The 18,997-nt window shown below is 37.8% G+C and overlaps 1 protein-coding gene across 1 annotated transcript in view; it reads left to right on the top strand.

The window, feature by feature from the left end:
- Positions 1-17,852, top strand: part of adcy1b (adenylate cyclase 1b) — an 87,573-nt gene extending 69,721 nt beyond the window's left edge. The window contains exons 13-20 of the mRNA XM_026947581.3: positions 92-354; positions 7,011-7,143; positions 10,785-10,901; positions 11,261-11,407; positions 11,498-11,596; positions 11,925-12,039; positions 12,153-12,277; positions 13,309-17,852. Coding sequence (XP_026803382.1) covers positions 92-354; positions 7,011-7,143; positions 10,785-10,901; positions 11,261-11,407; positions 11,498-11,596; positions 11,925-12,039; positions 12,153-12,277; positions 13,309-13,608 — 1,299 coding nt within the window. The 3' untranslated portion in view covers positions 13,609-17,852. The remainder of the gene's footprint in view (positions 1-91; positions 355-7,010; positions 7,144-10,784; positions 10,902-11,260; positions 11,408-11,497; positions 11,597-11,924; positions 12,040-12,152; positions 12,278-13,308) is intronic.
- Positions 17,853-18,997: the final 1,145 nt, after the last annotated feature.

Raw genomic sequence — 18,997 nt, 5'->3', positions numbered from 1 at the left:
ATTCACAACTGTTCATCTGTTAGGCCGCCAGGAAGTGAGTTTAAGGTTGAGAAGAGAAAAGATGAGTGTGTAACCTCTGTTTCCTGTCCAGATGGGCTGCATGCCCTGGCTCTGGTCCTCCACCTCCAACACCTCTATAGTGATCATAGACATGGTGGGCGGAGCTAACCGCACCATGCCGGAGCTACCGTGTGACGGGGTGCAGTACGCCTTACTGGCGTGTGTGGTAGCCACGGTTACCATGGCGCTGTTCCTGAGAGTGTCCTGGCTGCCCAAGCTGCTCCTGCTGCTCATGTTGGCCGTCAGCTTCATCACCGTGCTGGAGCTGAGCGGATATCGCCGAACCGTGACCGGGTCAGAGTTCAAACCTCTGTTCACGTTTGTGTGTGTGTGTGTGTGTGTGTGTTAAAGAATACAGTGTTTCATCGCTATTTAATCTTCTCAAGGAAAGGGCTGGGAGGAAAGAAAGAAAGAAAGAAAGAAAGAATGAAAGAGAGAAAGAGAGAAAGGAAGAAAGAACTCTTAATCAGGGACATTGGTCATCTCATGGAATGAATTTTTTTTTAATAAAATAAATGAAATGAAAGTGATCTTACATGTATAATCTGAATAATTTATAATCTGTCTAATCTATCTAAATAATCTAATCTATATGTTATAATCTATCTAAATAATCTAACTTCTCTGTGTAATCTAATCTATCTGTCTAATCTATCTCAATAATCTCTCTTTCTAATCAATCTAAATATTTATAAGCTGCTGAAAGATGAATGTGGAAGCCATTTCTTTCCATTAAACCAGTGACGAATGTAATAATTACAATAAGGACTCATTCATTCAGAAATGTATCAGTGATATACTTCACTCCAGTGCGAGTAATTTAAACGCTCACCATCTTCTTCTTCATGTATCATCGTATTAGTCATTTATAATTTACACTTTTAAATTGTGTCTCGTGTTTATGTTACATCGTATTACATTTGACAGCAAAGAAAACAAACATTGTTTCATTCTTAGGTCCGCATTTTCTATCCCTGATTTTTTTTTCCGACTGTTTGTGTTTAAAGACCGTGTTGAAAAAAACATCTCAGACGCTTTTACTCCAGAAAAATCTGGCAACCTCAGAGATGTGATCTACTGTACACGCAGCTGATTTTATTCATCTGAATGAACTTTCCCTGACGCAACTTTGCTAACACAGAGCGAAGACATGCATTAAATGTATCCGTTATTCATCTTGTATCCAAATTTACATGAAATTTAGATTTAGAGATTAGATTTAGACAGAATCTAATCCGAGCACAGAGCTGAGAGTCGGACAGTTAGCTTTCTACAACTTTAGTAAAAGTTCAGTGAGTGAGTAAGTCCTGCTATCTTTTATTCATCCACAACATTAAGGATTTAGGTTACAAAACTAAATCCATATACATGATTGTGAGCAGACACACACACACACACACACACACATACACACACACACACACACAGCAGCAGAAGCATTAATCACTGTAATGAGTCCATGTGTATCTTCCTTCAGCTATTGCTGCTCTTTCAGAGCATGCTATTTTTGATAGTGACCTACACTATGTTTGTGTGTGTGTGTGTGTGTGTGTGTGTGTGTTAAGCCTAAATATAAGTCTCCGTGTTCCCCTGAAAGTCTCAGCTCCAGTCCTCTTTCCAGCTGTTTGAGAAATAGGCCATGGGTCAGATTCAGGGAGATTTCCATAATAATGATAATTAAAAGGTATTTCAATCCACTGTAATGAAGTTGTGTGTTTAAGCGCTCGCTTTTTTTTAATCGACCTCTCCAAAGTGTTTGAAGACGAGCCGAGCTTCATTAGAGCCACACGTAATCAATCAGGACACAAAACATCCGCCCACTCAGCACAGCAGCCTCTTATATAACCCTGAGGGAGAGATACAGAGATGGAAAGGATGGATGGATGGATGGATTAATGGATGGTTTTGAGAATTATTAGCACAGGTCCTAAAAATGACAAATAAATTGTATAATTGCATAAAATAAAGATTGTACACAATAATTCAAATTAGCAACTCGAACAAATATGAGAAAATATAGATTTTTTTTGAGAATGTAAAAAATATTACAATATTAACATTAATATTATTTTAATATTATATCAATATTAAAGTTTTAAAATATTGAGAATGAACTGAAATTTAATGGTAATTTAGAGTTTTTTTAAAATATATGCACCCAAATTATTGACAATTGAGAAATAACTTGAATAAACAAATTGTCGTTCTTAGAAAGAAAAAAAAAAACTTTTCACTTGCTCTCAGTCCTGATGCTTTGTTGCTGCAATTTCTTGTTTCCCAGGGCTATAAAGGTTACCTTCTTAATTATTTGAAAAAAAAAATTTCAACACAATGGGTTCATATGATGATTTGGAACTGGGGTTTTCTGGAAACAAATTTAAAAATAATTATTTAAAAAAATGGCTAAAAATTTTTGAAAATCTCCTGTTTCAATTTTAAGAATACAGAAATTTTTAAATAAAAAAACTATACAATTTTCCTGTGTATTTAAGTTCAAAATCTCACTTACTACATTTTTTCTTTTAATATATTAATTTTCTTTTATTATATTAATTTTGCTTATTTCATGAAGAGTGCTAATAATACAATTTAATACACAATTATTGAGAGCACACAGACTCTGCATCGATCAGGAAAGAGGCACAAATGAACTCAAAGGGATGAATAAACTTTTGTCTGAAAGGTTCAGCTGAAACCCAAGAAAGCAACAAAGGAGCCGGAGGCATCATGTATTAAAGTACAGTATGTACATCTGCTATTAAGAGAGTTCTCTATCACCTTGGCCTGAAAGGCAGTCATGCAAGGAAGAAGCAAGAGTCTACTCTAAGACCGGCATAAAAAAAACCAGACTGAAGCTTGCAGGTGATCCCCAGCCTTTTGGAGGAGGGTTCTCTGGTCAGATGATAATCATCAGTGCTTTGTAGGCAGGAAAAAAGGTGAGGAGTTTAATCTGAAGAACAGCATCCCATCTGTGAAGCACGGGGATGGCAGCATCATGTTGTGGGAGTGTTTTACTGGAAAAGGGACTGGTGCACTTCAGACAATAGATGGCATCATGAGGAAGGAGGATTATCAAGAAATACTGAAGAAACACCTCGACATCAGCCAGAAAGATAAACTTTGTCTTCCAGCAGGACAGACAGACAGATAGACAGACAGATAGACAAATAGATAGACAAATAAATTGACTGATTGAGAGATAGATGTCTTTAGCCTAGGTGTATGCAAACTTTTGGCAGGCAGACAGACAGACAGATAGATAGATAGATAGATGTCTTTAGCCTAGGTGTATGTAAACTTTCAACAGACAGACAGATAGATAGATAGATAGATAGATAGATAGATAGATGTTTATAGCCTAGGTGTATGTAAACTTTAACAGACAGACAGACAGATAGACAGACAGATAGATAGATAGATAGATAGATAGATAGATAGATAGATGTCTTTAGCCTAGGTGTATGTAAACTTTTGGCAAACAGACAGAAAGACAGAAAGACAGACAGACAGACAGACAGACAGATAGATAGATAGATAGATAGATAGATAGATAGATAGATAAGGGAAAAAAGAAGGAAATGAACAGAAAATCATTAGAAAGGGTTAAAAGGAAGGAAGAGTGGACAGAAAAGATAAAAAAGCGATATTAGAAGGGATGAATAAGAAGCACACATTTATCTTTTACAGTATAATATGGAAATGTTGAAGTTTTCTTGCTCATAGCAGATGGTTGCTGAAGCCCCGGAGGTTTCCCGTGTTCTTTATCTGTCTCTGACCTTTATTCCAGCACTTTTTCTCCGGCTACGTTTCATCACGTACACTTTACTCCTGTAGGCTCCAGACTGCAGCGCTGCCTTCGGCGTGGTTTTGCTCCACACTCTATTTCAGGTTCTATACAGGTTCCAGTTAGAAAGCAGAGAGACACTAAAGCGCGTTTCAGTATGTCTGTGTTTGACTCCCAGCAGGCCACGGTGGAGTGTTTTCTCTTCTCTAACACACCTGATTCAGCTCATGAGCTCATTAACACACTCGAGTCGAGTCGAATCAGGTGGGTTTGAGGAGTTCACCCCCTCTTTACACCGCTTTGAGTGGATATCAGAAGAATTTATTCGATAAATAACCCTCAGTGGTGTTAGCTACAGTGTGTGTTACTGCATGTCAGGGTCTGTGTGTGTTACTGCATGTCAGGGTCTGTGTGTGTTAAATAATCGTGTGAGCATTCATGAGCCCTCCACATCAACACTGAAATGGTTAAAGAAACACTAAATCAGTGTGATGAATTCTGAGTACCAGAGCCGGGTTGCCTCTGCCAGGAGGTTCAGGCTTAGATATTTAGAATGCTTTCAACAACATGATGATTCTGAATATACATCAAAATATTATAATAAATAAAAAAGACAGAAATGGTTAACGAAACAAACGAATGAGTGCGTTTTCATGAAAGTGTCTGGTTTTAAAGTAATAGTAAATAAATTGAAAATAAAAACATTTTAACCCTCCTGTTGTGTTCGTTTCGGCTAACACTCATAGTGTTCCCGGTCATTTTTGACCGGGATCATTTCATTCCATTATAAATCCACAATAATACATATATTATCACCTAATGTTGTATTAGATCTTTTTATCAACTTCAGCTCTTGGAGAACATTACAAGTTTTGAACTTGTATTTGCTGTGTATGTCCTGCAGGCCACATTTACCTGAGCTCATACCACTCATTTTTTTAGGGAAAAAACATTACATAAATATTATTTTGACTATAACAAATACTAAGATTAAACCTATTGTACCATTTATCACAGAGTACTTCACTGAAATGTTTACCAAAATCACTTTTTTGAAACCAGTTATATTTTCTAAACTGTGGCACAAAATAACAACTTTTGTGTTCCTGGTCAAAACTGCCCGGTATGATTTATTTATTGAAAACAAAAGCCACAGGGAAAACTTAACTATATTACAAAAGTAATGCTTGAACCATACACTGTATGAACACATTTACAATTTTCTCATGTAGCTCTGAAAAGACAGTGCCATAGTGTCATCCCAATGTTCCTCAGTTTTGTCCTCTCATGAGCATGTTGGGCAATATACTGAGGTCACTGCATGTTCTTTGCAAATATATACACCACATCTGTGGCACACAAAGCTTGTTTTTTTTTATCTCTTGGTGCACACAGTTGGCACCTCTTTCTTTTGCCTCCTCCTTCTCTGCTTGGCGTGGATGTTGCTGCTTTTGCTTGCATGTCTCTCACGAATGCAGCAGAGGATGGCGTGCTTGGAAGGTCTCGGCACCCTTGAATGAGGGGCTCCACCATGCTTTTTCCAACTTCTTCAAGGAACAGTCTCCTCTTGTAGTTTTTGCCCTCCTTCCAGCCTGGATTGATCTTGTCAGAAAAGTTGGAGGCAACTCAAGCTTGTTTTGTTTTTTGTTTTTTCTTATTGTTCCGACCATGGTCAGTTCCTGACCCAAGGCATAGCTGGTGAAAAAATTATCACAGGTAATGTTGTGTCCTTGTAGCCCTGCTGTCATTTCTAGGACCACCCTCTTCCCCTGATTTTTCTCAGGAATACAATCAGCCGGTTTGCCTGTGTACACTTGCATGTTCCAGGCATAACTTGTCTTCGCATCACATGCTGCCCATATCTTTATACCATACTTAGATGGTTTGTTTGGCATATATTGCTTGAATGGGCACCGTCCCCTAAAACCGACTAGACACTCATCAACAGTGATGTGTATGTGTGTGTGTGTGTGTATGTTGAGGTGTGGTAAGAGTGTAGAAATGTGCTTGAACTCTGTTTTATACAGTAATTGTAGTCTTACCCATTCATTTCCAATGAGCGGTCATTTTTGACCGGGAACATCATGGGTGTATACAAGTCCCATAAATCACACAAATTTTTATAAAAATATTTCAAATTTATTTTATGTGTTCAAATGCCATGTGTGAACAAAGTCATGGAACCTCATGACAAACAGATGAAATTTACTGCACTTTTTTAGAGAGGAAACTTGTAAATCGGTCAGATTTGACCGGAACACAAAAGGAGGGTTTTAAATATGTATTTACATTTAAAAACAATGTCCCTGCCTGAGTGGAGAATATCACTCGCATGTTATTGTTTTGAAAGAAAGAAAGAAAGAAAGAAATGAGCTTTTCACACTTGAAATAGTTAACCCTGGATCACTCTAAACCCCGGGTAAACAGAATCCTGGGTTCTCTTGTTTCATGTTTCACATCGCTCATACTTTACCCGGGGTTAACAGTTAATCCTGGGTATTCATAATCTGACGTCTCACTGTACACTCCTAAACCCTGGGGTAACCTTCTTATCTGCAGATTTGCGGTGTCAACAATCCTGATTGGATAAATACAGCGCGCGACCAGTTTAAATAGCGGCTTGTCTCACGCTTTCACATCAGTGAGAAAAAAAAAGCTACGTAAATCCCCCTTGGCTGTTTTAAGCCTCCTGAGACACACAAAGGCAAGACAACAAAGAGGAACAAATTATATGAATATTTTTTAAAATTCTTTTTAAGCATGTTTACTTGTACAGTAGTGTGAGTGTAAAAAGCATGTGATATGAGACACACACTGTTCAATTTCTGATTGGGTGTCTGTTGCTAAGCATCTAGCTGTAACATTCTAACACCGCATCATTTCACGCTGTACACATTTGGCACTGCAGTGAAGGGTTAACACTGCAAAAGCGGTGCTAACTCTGCTTCAGAGCAGGGTTTCATAACCTCGGGTAAAAAGCAGTGCTAACTCTGCTTCTATATTACAAGTGTGAAACGTTCCTCTACCCGGGGTTAAAAGCGGGGTTTCGAACGACGATAAGTTAAGTGCAGTGTCAAAAGCCCTCAGAGCGAAAGAAAGAAGGAAAGAAAGGATGGATGGATGGACAGAATACTGAAGTGACACTTGTGTTGTTTTCTCTCCACAGTGCGGGTGTGGGGTCACTGAACGTTCGCTCGTATGAGCCCATCCTCTCTCTGCTGCTGTTCTCCAGCGCTCTGGCCCTGCACTCACGCCAGCTCGAGCTCAAACTGCGCCTCGACTTCCTCTGGGCCACTCAGGTTAGAACCCTCACATAGAACCTTCACATAGAACCCTTTACATAGAATCCATAGAACCTTCACGCAGAACCTATAGAATCCTCACACAGAACTTATAGAACCCTCACACAGAACCTACAGAACCCTCACATAGAACCCTTTACACAGAACCCACAGAACCCTCACACAGAACCCTTTACACAGAACCCACAGAACCCTCACACAGAACCCTTTACACAGAACCCACAGAACCCTCACACAGAACCCTTTACACAGAATCCATAGAGCCCTCACACAGAACCCTTTACACAGAACCCACAGAACCCTCACACAGAACCCTTTACACAGAACCCACAGAACCCTCACAAAAAACCCATAGAACTCTGATGTATGTTTCAATTCCAGGGCTGATTTCTCCAAGTACAGAAATGATCATATTATCAATCACTGTGTACATCACTGCACACGCCACAGGCATACAGAATGTGAACACAAGAAAGTTCAGATGAAAGAAAGAAAGAAATAAATAAAGAAAGAAAGAAAGAAAGAAAGAAAGAAAGAAAAATGGTGGGAAATAGAAAAGGAGTGTTATAGGAAGGAAAGAAGGAAGGAAAGGGATGAAAGATGAAATGAAAGGAAGGAAAGCATAGAAAAAACTGACCAATCAGAATGGAGTATTGAACAGTGCTGTGATGTATTTAGCTATAAAAGTAGAAATGCAGTTAGAATGACACACATGGAGGAGTACTTCAGTGAGTGTGATTAATGTGAGTGAAATGTCTCACATTACACACACACACGCACACACACACACACACACATACATACACACACACAGTGTTCTTATTTTATTATTACTGAGGTCACTGAGGTCATTTTCACGATGCTGTTTTCTACAGCACGGGCACAGTGTGTATGTGTGTGTGTGTGTGTGTGTGTGTGTGTGTGTTTGCTGCCAGCCTGTTCACCACTGTGTGTTAGCTCTGTTAGCACTGGCACTGCTCCAAGGTTAGAAAGGTGGCACGCTGAGCATGTGTGCATGCGTGTGTGTATGTGTGTGTGTGTGTGCGTGTGTGTGTGTGTGTGTGTGTGTGTGTGTGCACTTCCCATATTTACACAGCATGATTTGGTGACCTACATTACACACAGGTTAACTAATACACAGTGATGAACGCTGATTGGACAACAGGCATTACACGTCATAACACATCATAACACATCATAACACATCATAACACGCCATTTTGAGCCACGCCCAGGTGCCATGCATCTCCGGGGGTGATTGGGAGTATCAGCCGTTGACTTTTACATTGAAAAAAATTTTTTTTTTCAACGTTTATTGGACAGCGCGCTCCTCTCTTGTCCCGCCTGGAAGCACGGCTTCTCCTTATGATGATTGGTAGATCTCTCGAAGAGGCGGAACCTCGTAACCAACTGCCAATCACTGAAACAGTACTGAACATCATGATAATGATCTCAAACTCTCAGAGTGCTCGGAGCTGCAGTCGTGCTTAGCAACTCAATCTATAACAGTTTTACACACTAGCATATCTTTATTTTTATCTAATATGTATCTTTGTAATTGATAAATATTGTGAATAAATGTATCAATTACAAGATACATGTTAGATAAAGATAAAGATATGCATTTGTTTGGGGCTTTTTTGTGTATATTCGTAGATCTACGTATCTAGCTGTCACTACATCATTGTTCAGTGAAATTTAGCTAGCTAGTAGCTAGCAGGACATGGCAGACACTTGTGATATTGTCGACCTGGTTTAGGAAAAGCTTTCTTACTTGTGAGGAGAGGCTGAGAGTTCAGCAGTGTGCACTGGTACAGAAACAGTGGTTATTTATTTTTTAGCATGGCCTGCGGTGGTAGTGCGGTGCGTAAAAGGCCTGCGTCACTGTTTCAGAGCTGATGTGAATGTTCGATAATGCTGCCTAGCACATAATGGAATAAATTAGAGGCGAAACCCCCCCGAGGTCTTTCATTACATAATGCTGAGAAACACAAACGCACAGAAAACAAAGAGCTCCTGACACAACGCTTACACAACCTCGCTGAACTTTGTCCTCACTCACCCTCATAATGTAATACACACGGTCTGACACTGCGGCTGTGATACAGCGCGCACACACACACACACACACACACACACGCACACGCACTGGCTCTGTGCTGACATCTAGTGCTCACCTGAGGAAAACACTCACTCACACAGCGGGATTTTATAATGAATAATAAAGTAAAACAATAATAATAATAATAATAATAATAATAATGAAAAATAAAGACCAGTGATCAAAAATTTATTTATTTATTTATTTATTTATTTATTTAAACACAAGCATTGTTAAAATATGTATTTATTTGTTTTGCTAATTTGTTTATTTAGTTTATTTATTTGTTAATTTAGTAAGTTATTATTATTTATTATTTATTTATTTAATAAAACACAGACTAGTATGTATTAGTTTATTTATTTGTTAATTTAGTAAGTTATTATTATTTATTATTTATTTATTTAATAAAACACAGACTAGTATGTATTAGTTTATTTATTTGTTAATTTAGTAAGTTATTATTATTTATTATTTATTTATTTAATAAAACACAGACTAGTATGTATTAGTTTATTTATTTGTTAATTTAGTAAGTTATTATTATTTATTATTTATTTATTTAATAAAACACAGACTAGTATGTATTAGTTTATTTATTTGAATGTTTATTTAAAACACACACTTGTATTCAACACTAAGTTATTCATTTATATAATTACAGATACATAGAATTATACTTGGTATTATACTGCAGATGTGAATGATTCTTTGGATATTTGATTAAAATTCACCATATATAAAGAAATTAGAGCCTTATAAAAATCCACAGATATTAATTTGTACTTTTATTGTGATTTCTATTTAAATGTTTGAATTGATGAAGGTCATTGTTCAGAAATCTTTTAGAACCGTATAATATTTTTAGGAACTTTTAATGATAATAATAATAATAATAATAATAATAATAATAATAAAACTTTTTTCTGTAAACATGTTCATTAGACAGCAAAAAAAAAAAAAAAAAAAACAGAATGAAGAACCTTTTTTAAATGAAAAAAAAAAACATTTTGTCATTGACCAACACATAAAAGTTGAAAGAGAATGAAAAAAAAATGTAGTTTTAAGATTATTTTTTACATACTGTATATTACTGAGAAAAAGCAAGCATTATGGATGTAATGAGCCTAAAGCTAGACTAGAGAAATAATAAATGAGCATGATTAATTATTTGAAACAACGTGAAATGGCAAATCATAATATATGAATGATCTAACAACTTCCTAATTGCATTCATTCATTTTTAAAATATAAATATATGGCTTTCTGTATCCCTTTCATACTTGATGATTAAATGATGAAGTTTTCTTAAAAATGTAATTAGAGCAATTCAATATAGACCGAATTCGGTAATGATGGCTCTCACACCTTCATTTTTCACCCTCTGCTGTAAGATTTAAGATTTGCACTGAATTTCCTGGGAGTACGTGGCGGATAAGCGACTGCGTGATGTGTGTGATGGTAGTGAGTTGATTGGTTAGTTTCACTGTAATGATGCGCTTATGAAATGGAGATTTTGTGCGTTTTGTGCGTCCAGGCTGAGGAGGAGAGAGACGGTATGGAGAAGGTGAAACTGGACAACAGGAGGATTCTCTTCAATCTGCTCCCAGTTCACGTGGCTCAGCACTTCTTAATGTCCAACCCCAGGAACATGGTGAGAGATAGCAACCTTTTACAAATCCAAATGATCCATATACATATATATATATATATATATATATATATATATATATATTCTTTGTACTGACTTAGTAGGGTGTCCAAACTTTTGCACATGCCAAAATTACTTTTTGTTATTTTCTATTTTTCAAGATAATCAAATATCAAGTACCTTCTGCATCAACATTTGCAGAAAAAAACTGTATTATAAAAAATTTAACTTTTAACTTGAAAATCAACAAAATGTGTATATTTGGTGAGGGGTGCCAAAACTTTTGCATACAACTGTTTTTATTTTATTCATTTATTTATCGCCTTACTTACATTCTCACTTACTTATTTATTTATTCATAGGATCTGTATTACCAGTCGTACTCCCAGGTCGGCGTGCTCTTCGCCTCCATTCCCAACTTCAACGACTTCTACATCGAGCTGGACGGAAACAACATGGGCGTGGAATGCCTGCGTCTCCTCAACGAGATCATCGCAGATTTCGACGAGGTCAGTCTCCGTTTCTCCCGTCAACCAATCATACGCTTGTCCTGCACATCATGTGTTCTTAATGTATCCTGCTTCCTGTTGGTTTCCCAGCTCATGGACAAGGAATACTACAAAGACATTGAGAAGATCAAAACCATCGGCAGCACGTACATGGCAGCGGTGGGTTTGGTTCCCACGACAGGCAGCAAGGTGAGCGCTTCTGCTTACTTCTACAGTTCGGAGAGATGCCATCTAGTCAAAGCAACGAGGCAGAATTAGATCTAAACATCTAGTCTAGCTGATACAGGTTCCTGGCTCTGTGGCAGTCCTGGGATTTAAATTTACAACCTTTTGGTCACTAGTGCTCACTAGCGCTCCCCTTAACCAGTGTGTTTATTTTAAAAGAAATCATTTCTACAGTTGTGTCAAATATCTCGAGTTAAATATCAAATCATGTCTTCAACCCGACATCCATAGCGGATATGCTTTAAATTTATGGTATCTTGTACTACTCAGAGTTTTTACTCTCACGTTCCAGGTTAAAAAGTCCACTTCGGCACACCTGAGCACAATAGCAGACTTCGCCATCGAAATGTTCGACGTCCTTGATGAAATCAATTACCAGTCTTACAATGATTTTATCCTGAGAGTAGGTAAGCTCTAGCCATGCATGTTTAAGACTCACGCACTGTAAGATTCTTCTGAAAGCAGCCATTGGAAAATTCCTGGCACGCTATTTATGAGGGTTTTTTTTTTTTGCTCACAGGTATAAACGTAGGTCCAGTGGTGGCTGGTGTTATCGGGGCTCGTAGGCCTCAGTATGACATCTGGGGCAACACGGTGAACGTGGCCAGCCGTATGGACAGTACCGGAGTCCCGGGAAAGATCCAGGTCTGCATGCCTTTCTTCCTTTTATTTATTTATTCATTTATTTATGTCAAACCTTTTTTTGTGCAAAGCCCTCACTTAGCATGAAATCCAGCTATCAAATCTGCAGAATTGTTGAAATCTCAAATCCGATTGGTCAGAAGGTGTTGATTCGTTTTCTATAACAGCAGCTCTGACAATAGTGCCGCTACAAATCGCAGGTTTAGTCGTCTGCATTTCTCAGAATATTCAAAGACACGTCCATATCTGGGATATCTTCCTTAGCTATTTCCTTACTACAGTTTTGCATGTCATCAGTGAAAATGGCGACAGTGAATGAGGCTACTTTATTGACTTTATTCTCTTGTGAAGACGGTGGAAACAGCGTAGCTGCTCACCAGCGTAGACGGTATGTTACGCTATTAAATCAATCTCTTCACGGAAGCGGCGAGTACGTTTTTCTCGTCCTACGTCGTATCATACTACAGCGCCCCCCACTGTTTGCGCAGGATGCCTAGCGATAATTTCTGAGGATGTGCACAAACAATGCTCCAAATGACCTCAGGATGCATGTGGCAGCCATTTTGTGTATATAAAAACGAGTATAATCCAGGCTTTAGACGTTCCACTTTTGCGGTTTCTCAGTACCATGACAAGCTGCATTTTCTTGTCTTATTAACTTCAGAAAAACAGAGAGGGAAAAACAGAAAGATGGTACATGAGATCGTGAGCTATCTTGTTTTGCGGACATTTCACAACTTAAAAAAACTTAAACTATAAATGGATAATATATATGATGTGTCATTCTTCAATGATTAAAAATTATTACAGTTGGCAAATTGAAACATTTTGGGACATGCTATTTTTGGAAAATAATCAATATTGGGTTGGTAACAGTAACTCGGCTTCATCACACCACTACATCGTTTATTATTTTCCTTTATTAGCATCTGCTAGTGTAGCTATGAGATTTTCAGAGATATGTTAGTACTAAGACAGTGGTGTATGTCCTGTATTAGATCTATATAATAATGTTATTTGTATCTTCTCTATAGGTAACAGAGGAAGTGCACCGCCTGCTGCAGAACGACTACGACTTGGTGTGTCGCGGCAACATCAGCGTAAAGGGTAAAGGTCAAATGGTGACCTACTTCCTGGAGGGCAGGTCTCAAGGCGCGGGTCCGAGGGCACCTGAGCGCCGCAGGAGCACGTACGCAATGGGCCGTGCTGCCAGGGTCGGGGTTGGATCTGCACAAAGCTCCGCCCACAACCCCGCCCACGGTCGTCCTGCGTCTTATATTGTGCACGAGGAGGATGGTGAGGAGGACACTGAAGAGGAGGAAGGAGAGGTTTAAGATGAACAGGGGTGAAGAGGGAAAGAGTGTCAGTACGGAGCGTCAGAAACGGGCCGCTCCATTATCTTTACAGGATTTTCTTCTGACTCAGTGGAGCGCCGACGAGCACGAGGCGTTCGGCCGCGAAGGTTTTACAAACTACAAGGATAAGTCTGCGATGAGAAATGTGGAAAGAAGGATCTGAACGATGGAATTTTGTCTTCCCTTTCTAAGTGAATGATCACCTGCTTCGGGTTTTAGCGACGGAAATACTTTGTTCTTCTTTTCGGTGTTTAGATTTCAATCTGCACACTCGTCTTTTCCAATCAGAGGCACGGCTGGGGATTACAGACACCCTGTTTAGTGGGTGATTTTTGTGCACACATAAAAGGAACTCGTAAAGCTTAAAGTCGATTATTTACAATATTTACATCAGGACTGATTTTTTATGTATTATATGCCAAGACTACCTGATCTGCTGTAAATACTTAGATGTTCTATAAAATTTGTGTACTTTTTGTATGCTAATCAGTGAGGTTGAGTGGAGCCGAGTGTGTATGCATGTGTTTCAGGTGTAATGAAGATAGCACAGATGACATTTTAAAAGCAATTTATCAATGAAGCGATAGGCTTTATAGGCTTTTTTTTCCGTTGTTGTTGGTAATTTCCGGATCTTTGCGTAGCTGTTGATTAATCAGGGAGGGTGACCAGCACCCAAACTGCTCTACTTCATTTGATATTTTTCAGGTTATGCGACTTGCCTTGCTGCACCGACAACTTTTCTAACGTGAGATTTGTGGAACTTTCTTATCAGGGCACTTCTATTAGACGTTATAAACGGACTTAACACGAGTAGATGCAAATACAAGGACACACTCAGCACCAACGAGTTCATAACGTCAAAGCTAACAATGGACTAGGAACGCTATAGACGTTCTCTGATCCATGAAGGAAGTTACGATTACACAATCTTCGGTTCATCATTGCATTAATTCATGAATAAAATAATCATGAGTCATGTATCGCTGGTTTAAAACTTTGTTAACACAAAAAGGAATATTAGCAAAAAAAAGTACCAGTGATGATTAGCATATTCTGAATTTTGGACCTAATTTAGCTTTGTTTGTCTCTTGCTTTCTTCGAGGCATGTTTTTGTGCTGGTCATGAAGAAACGAAAGTGGGTTAGGAAATATTGGAGCGTACAGAGGGAACGTTTGCACTCCGAAGGCAATGACGTCATGTTGAGCGGAGTATCTCACCCGTACACAGGTATATAAAGTCACAGGGTGCTTTCACATCTGCAGTGTTTATTCATGTGTTCTCTGCCTCTGTGTGGTTCTTTAGACATTTTGCAATCACACTCAGACGTGGAACACAACAACCGGTCTGAGCGAGGTGGTCTCTTTCCACTTCCAAGTGAACCCTAGTGAGAAAGTGATTTGACTCCGAATTGATTCGATTAGATGAAGTGAATCAAACATGCCATGTGTTTTGGTCTGCAGTCAGGGTTGCCATTTCTTAGTGAAATTTCCGAAACCACAAAAAAAATGGAAGAGTAAGTATTTTTCTTGTTTTTGTCAACCTTTATTCAGGAAACAAGTTCACCATAGTGTGCACGCATTTCTAATTTGCAATATCTGCGCCATGAACGTTATCCACTCCATAATGTTATTTCCAAAACAGAAATCATTCTGTACATCACAGATACACTGTCCACACTTGCACTTTCACACTGTTCCCTTCGTTAGCAGAAATTGATGAGATTTAATTCCAATTATTTGATTTAAAACAGATTTCGGAGGCTTTTTACTATTTTAAATCTCCCACGGACTTGCTTATTCCTCCTACAACCTTGTTCCAAAATCTATATCAGTTTGGTTTAAAGACGGCAACCCTGGCAACCCTGGTTACTGAGTCAAGCTGCTAGCCTGAGCCTCGAGGCGTAAACTGAGCCAAAAGACAGAGCTGTAGCACTGCAGAAATGCCATGCGGAGATTCTGAAGATCTGAAAGCACCCTTAGACATTCTCATTAACGTAGCACCGCAATTCAGACACCATAGATCGCAAAGTAAGTGCCACAGAATGTACATTAGTAACTTTTTATATTAATCCTCACCAGTACAGTAGTAACTTTATACTATACTATATGATACTATACTATACTATACTATACTAGAACGGGACTGTAAGGCTGTACAGCTACATGTTCTAAGTTGTTTATGGACGCAATAAGTTTCACTCTTGCCAAATTTTTTGAAAGCGCAGTGTAATTAGAATAAACGGTTGTCATTTTTAAGCATTTGTCAAGCTTTTGTACCTTTTACAACTTTAGTTCACAGCTGATTAAAGCTGCAGTACGTGATATTTTGGGAATTTGGTTAGATTTTCTGGTAGAAATGGAAACTCAATGAGTATTTGAAGCGTGTATGAGTATTTAACAAGGATGTAGATATCTGCTCTGAAAATTCTGAAGATATAGATGTCATAGTTACACAGTCATAAGGTTTTTTTTTCATTTTTTGCGTTGTTCTTTTTTTGTGTAACACCTAAATAACATAACTGTACCTTGGGTGTTAGAAAAATATAAATCAAACACATAAATAAATCAAATTAAATTTCCGTAATTAACAAACAAGCCAAATATTTGACCTTTTCAGCAGTGTACTCTTTCAAATCTCTTTAATTCCTGGTGATCTGATGCTCGAATTCATTTATAGCTCAGAAACAAGATTTAATTTTTTCTTTAGCGCCACTGGATAATGGTGTTTCCAGCACGAATGTACATTTACTCTCCCTTTAAATGTCTTCTGTTTAATGCTGGTTTAACAACAGACATTACAGTTTTTGTGCTTGAGGCCCAGCATGCTAAATGTAACAGAAGTGCTTAATGATAATGGAAATGGCATCAAATAATGGTTATTATTGAACTTTTCATAAAACTCATTTTAACTCATACACATTTTCTAATTAGCAATCATTTTTTCGATCTCTATAATCACTCATTCTATAATCTCCTGGTATTTCGCTGTTATTAGGAAATGTGTGTGGATAAGGTTACACAAGTAAGAAATAAAACACTTAGTGTGGTGCTGTTACAGGAAATTAATCAGCAGTGAGGTGGGGCGATGAACCAGAAATAACCACATGTCCCAAAATATTTTATTCCTCTTATACCACGGCAATTTGCCAATGATTGCAATTTTTTAATTTGTTAAAGAATGACACGTTACTTTTTTTTTTTATCCATTTATAGTTACGCATACTGTCGTGGAATGCCTGCAAAACAAGTTAGTTCCTGTTCTCACTTACGTTATAGCAGCTATACACAGTCGTTCCCTCACCAGCGTCTCTTTTTTTCTCTTTCTTAAAGTTAATACAACAAAAAACCTAGCATGTCATGTTACTGAGAAACCGGGAAGTGTATATTACAAATAATAATAATAAAAAAAACCTTCTATGTTGACTGTTAGAAAGCACTGACACTGGAGACTCCTTCCGAAAAATGTTAAATAAACATCTCCTTACAGAATCCTTCAACATATCAACAGTGTATATGTTTTTAAATCAGCTTATTATTCATCTCAGATCATAATTTTTAAGTTAGAATGATAACGTAGTAGAACGAGCGCATTAATATAATAAACCTGTGATTATAGACAGTTAATCAACATCTCCTGACCAATCAGAAGGCAGAATTCAGGAGCACTGTGGTATAATAATCATTATTTGATGTATCTCTATTATCGTATGTTGCTTTGCCGTATTGACGCTTGGGTTTAATATGATTGATATAAATACGTGCTGATCTCTGACATGTCTATGATGATTATGCGGCTGAAGAACTGCCAGAAACTCCATCCTGACCGCTCTGACATAACCGCTTTTTTTTTTCCCACAGTAATCTGCATGAACTCTGTGTATCTTTTATTTTCTCTACTGAATCAATAATGATATTTCTTTCATTTTCTGACAAACATGTTACCATGTTACGTTTGGCTTGATTTGGTTGACTGAACATGGACTTACTGAACCGGCCACGAACTGCTTGATCTCGTCTTTGACTGGACCACATCAATAAAAATGTTTTCTGCCTTATTTTACAAGCTATAGTGAATGAAACATTTGCCTTGAAGCTAACGCTCTTTGATATGCAGATGTACCGTTTGTAAATGCAGTGGTGTGTGAAGCATCTTCTCTACAAAGCTGAGCAGTAGAAGATTTTGTAACGAATACAGCATTGAAGTAAAAATCTTTATCCACTGAGGTCATGGTGTCACTTTGAAATCTTTTCTTAGCACAGAATGAGTGCATTAACCGTAATCGTGATGGATGTGTCACTGTAGCAGGTGAAACTTCATTGTGTCTCGGTGATCCACTTGATTTGCTTCATGAATAAGTCAACGTGTGTACTGTATGTAGTAGAGAATGAAAGATAGATGGCGTGAAAGGTTATGAAAGGACGCTCACAATCCTGCATGCTTTAGGACATTATTATTATTATTATTATTAGATTCAAACTGTAGTGTACTGCTTTTAAAGATGCATGTTATGGTTCAAGAAGGCAGTGTTAGATTTATTAAGGGCAGTCTGCTAATCATAGTGCGAGTCAAAAGACAGGGACACATGCTCAACATCGGGCAATCCATAATCATAAATCAAATAAACAGGCAGATATCTAAACCAGACAGCACACTGGACAAAGACACAGGAAACAACGGCTCAGGCTTAAGGAAATAAAGCAGGATAAATCATAACTTCGTAATATTTCACAGACACATGTAGATATAAATGGCAAATAAATCAATAACTAATACAAAGGAAATTAAATCATGCGCCAGGAAAAAGATGGGGATGATGGGCGGAGACAGGACCAAAACAAAAAAAACAAAAATCTAAACACACTCAAGCTTGTCGTTCCCTCACCAGCCTCTCTTTTTCTCTCTTTAATGTGTTAATGAAACAAAAAAACGCAGCTTGTCATGTTTCCGAGAATCCAAGACGCCTAAAGAGTGAAGCTTCTGTAAGGAGACGTTTATGTAACATTTTTTAAAGGAAGGAGTCTCCAGTGTCAGCACTTTGGAGACTCCTTCCTTAAAAAAGTTACATAAACGTGTCCTTACAGAAAATTTCACCATAATCAACAATTACACATTTTTTCTTTGCTAAAGAAGCAAATCCTTTTATTGTTAAGCTTCTATGATGCTGAGAGTCTGAGCTTTGTGTCAGAGATTGCAAGATTTTTTTTTTTTTTTTGGGAAACAAAGAAAGATCAAAGATAGGACAGTAATTGTTTATATCTGAATGGTTCAAATTCAGACTGCAATGATTATTGATCGACTCCATCGATTCTGAAAAATGATCGACATTCATTTTACATTCGAAGCATCTTCAACTTAGCATACAGCAGAA

Source organism: Pangasianodon hypophthalmus, chromosome 4 (assembly GCF_027358585.1).
Source record: "Pangasianodon hypophthalmus isolate fPanHyp1 chromosome 4, fPanHyp1.pri, whole genome shotgun sequence".
Taxonomy (NCBI): Eukaryota; Metazoa; Chordata; class Actinopteri; order Siluriformes; family Pangasiidae; genus Pangasianodon; species Pangasianodon hypophthalmus.
The sequence above is the reverse complement of the archived record's forward strand: the minus strand, read 5'-3'. Positions and strand labels throughout refer to the sequence as shown.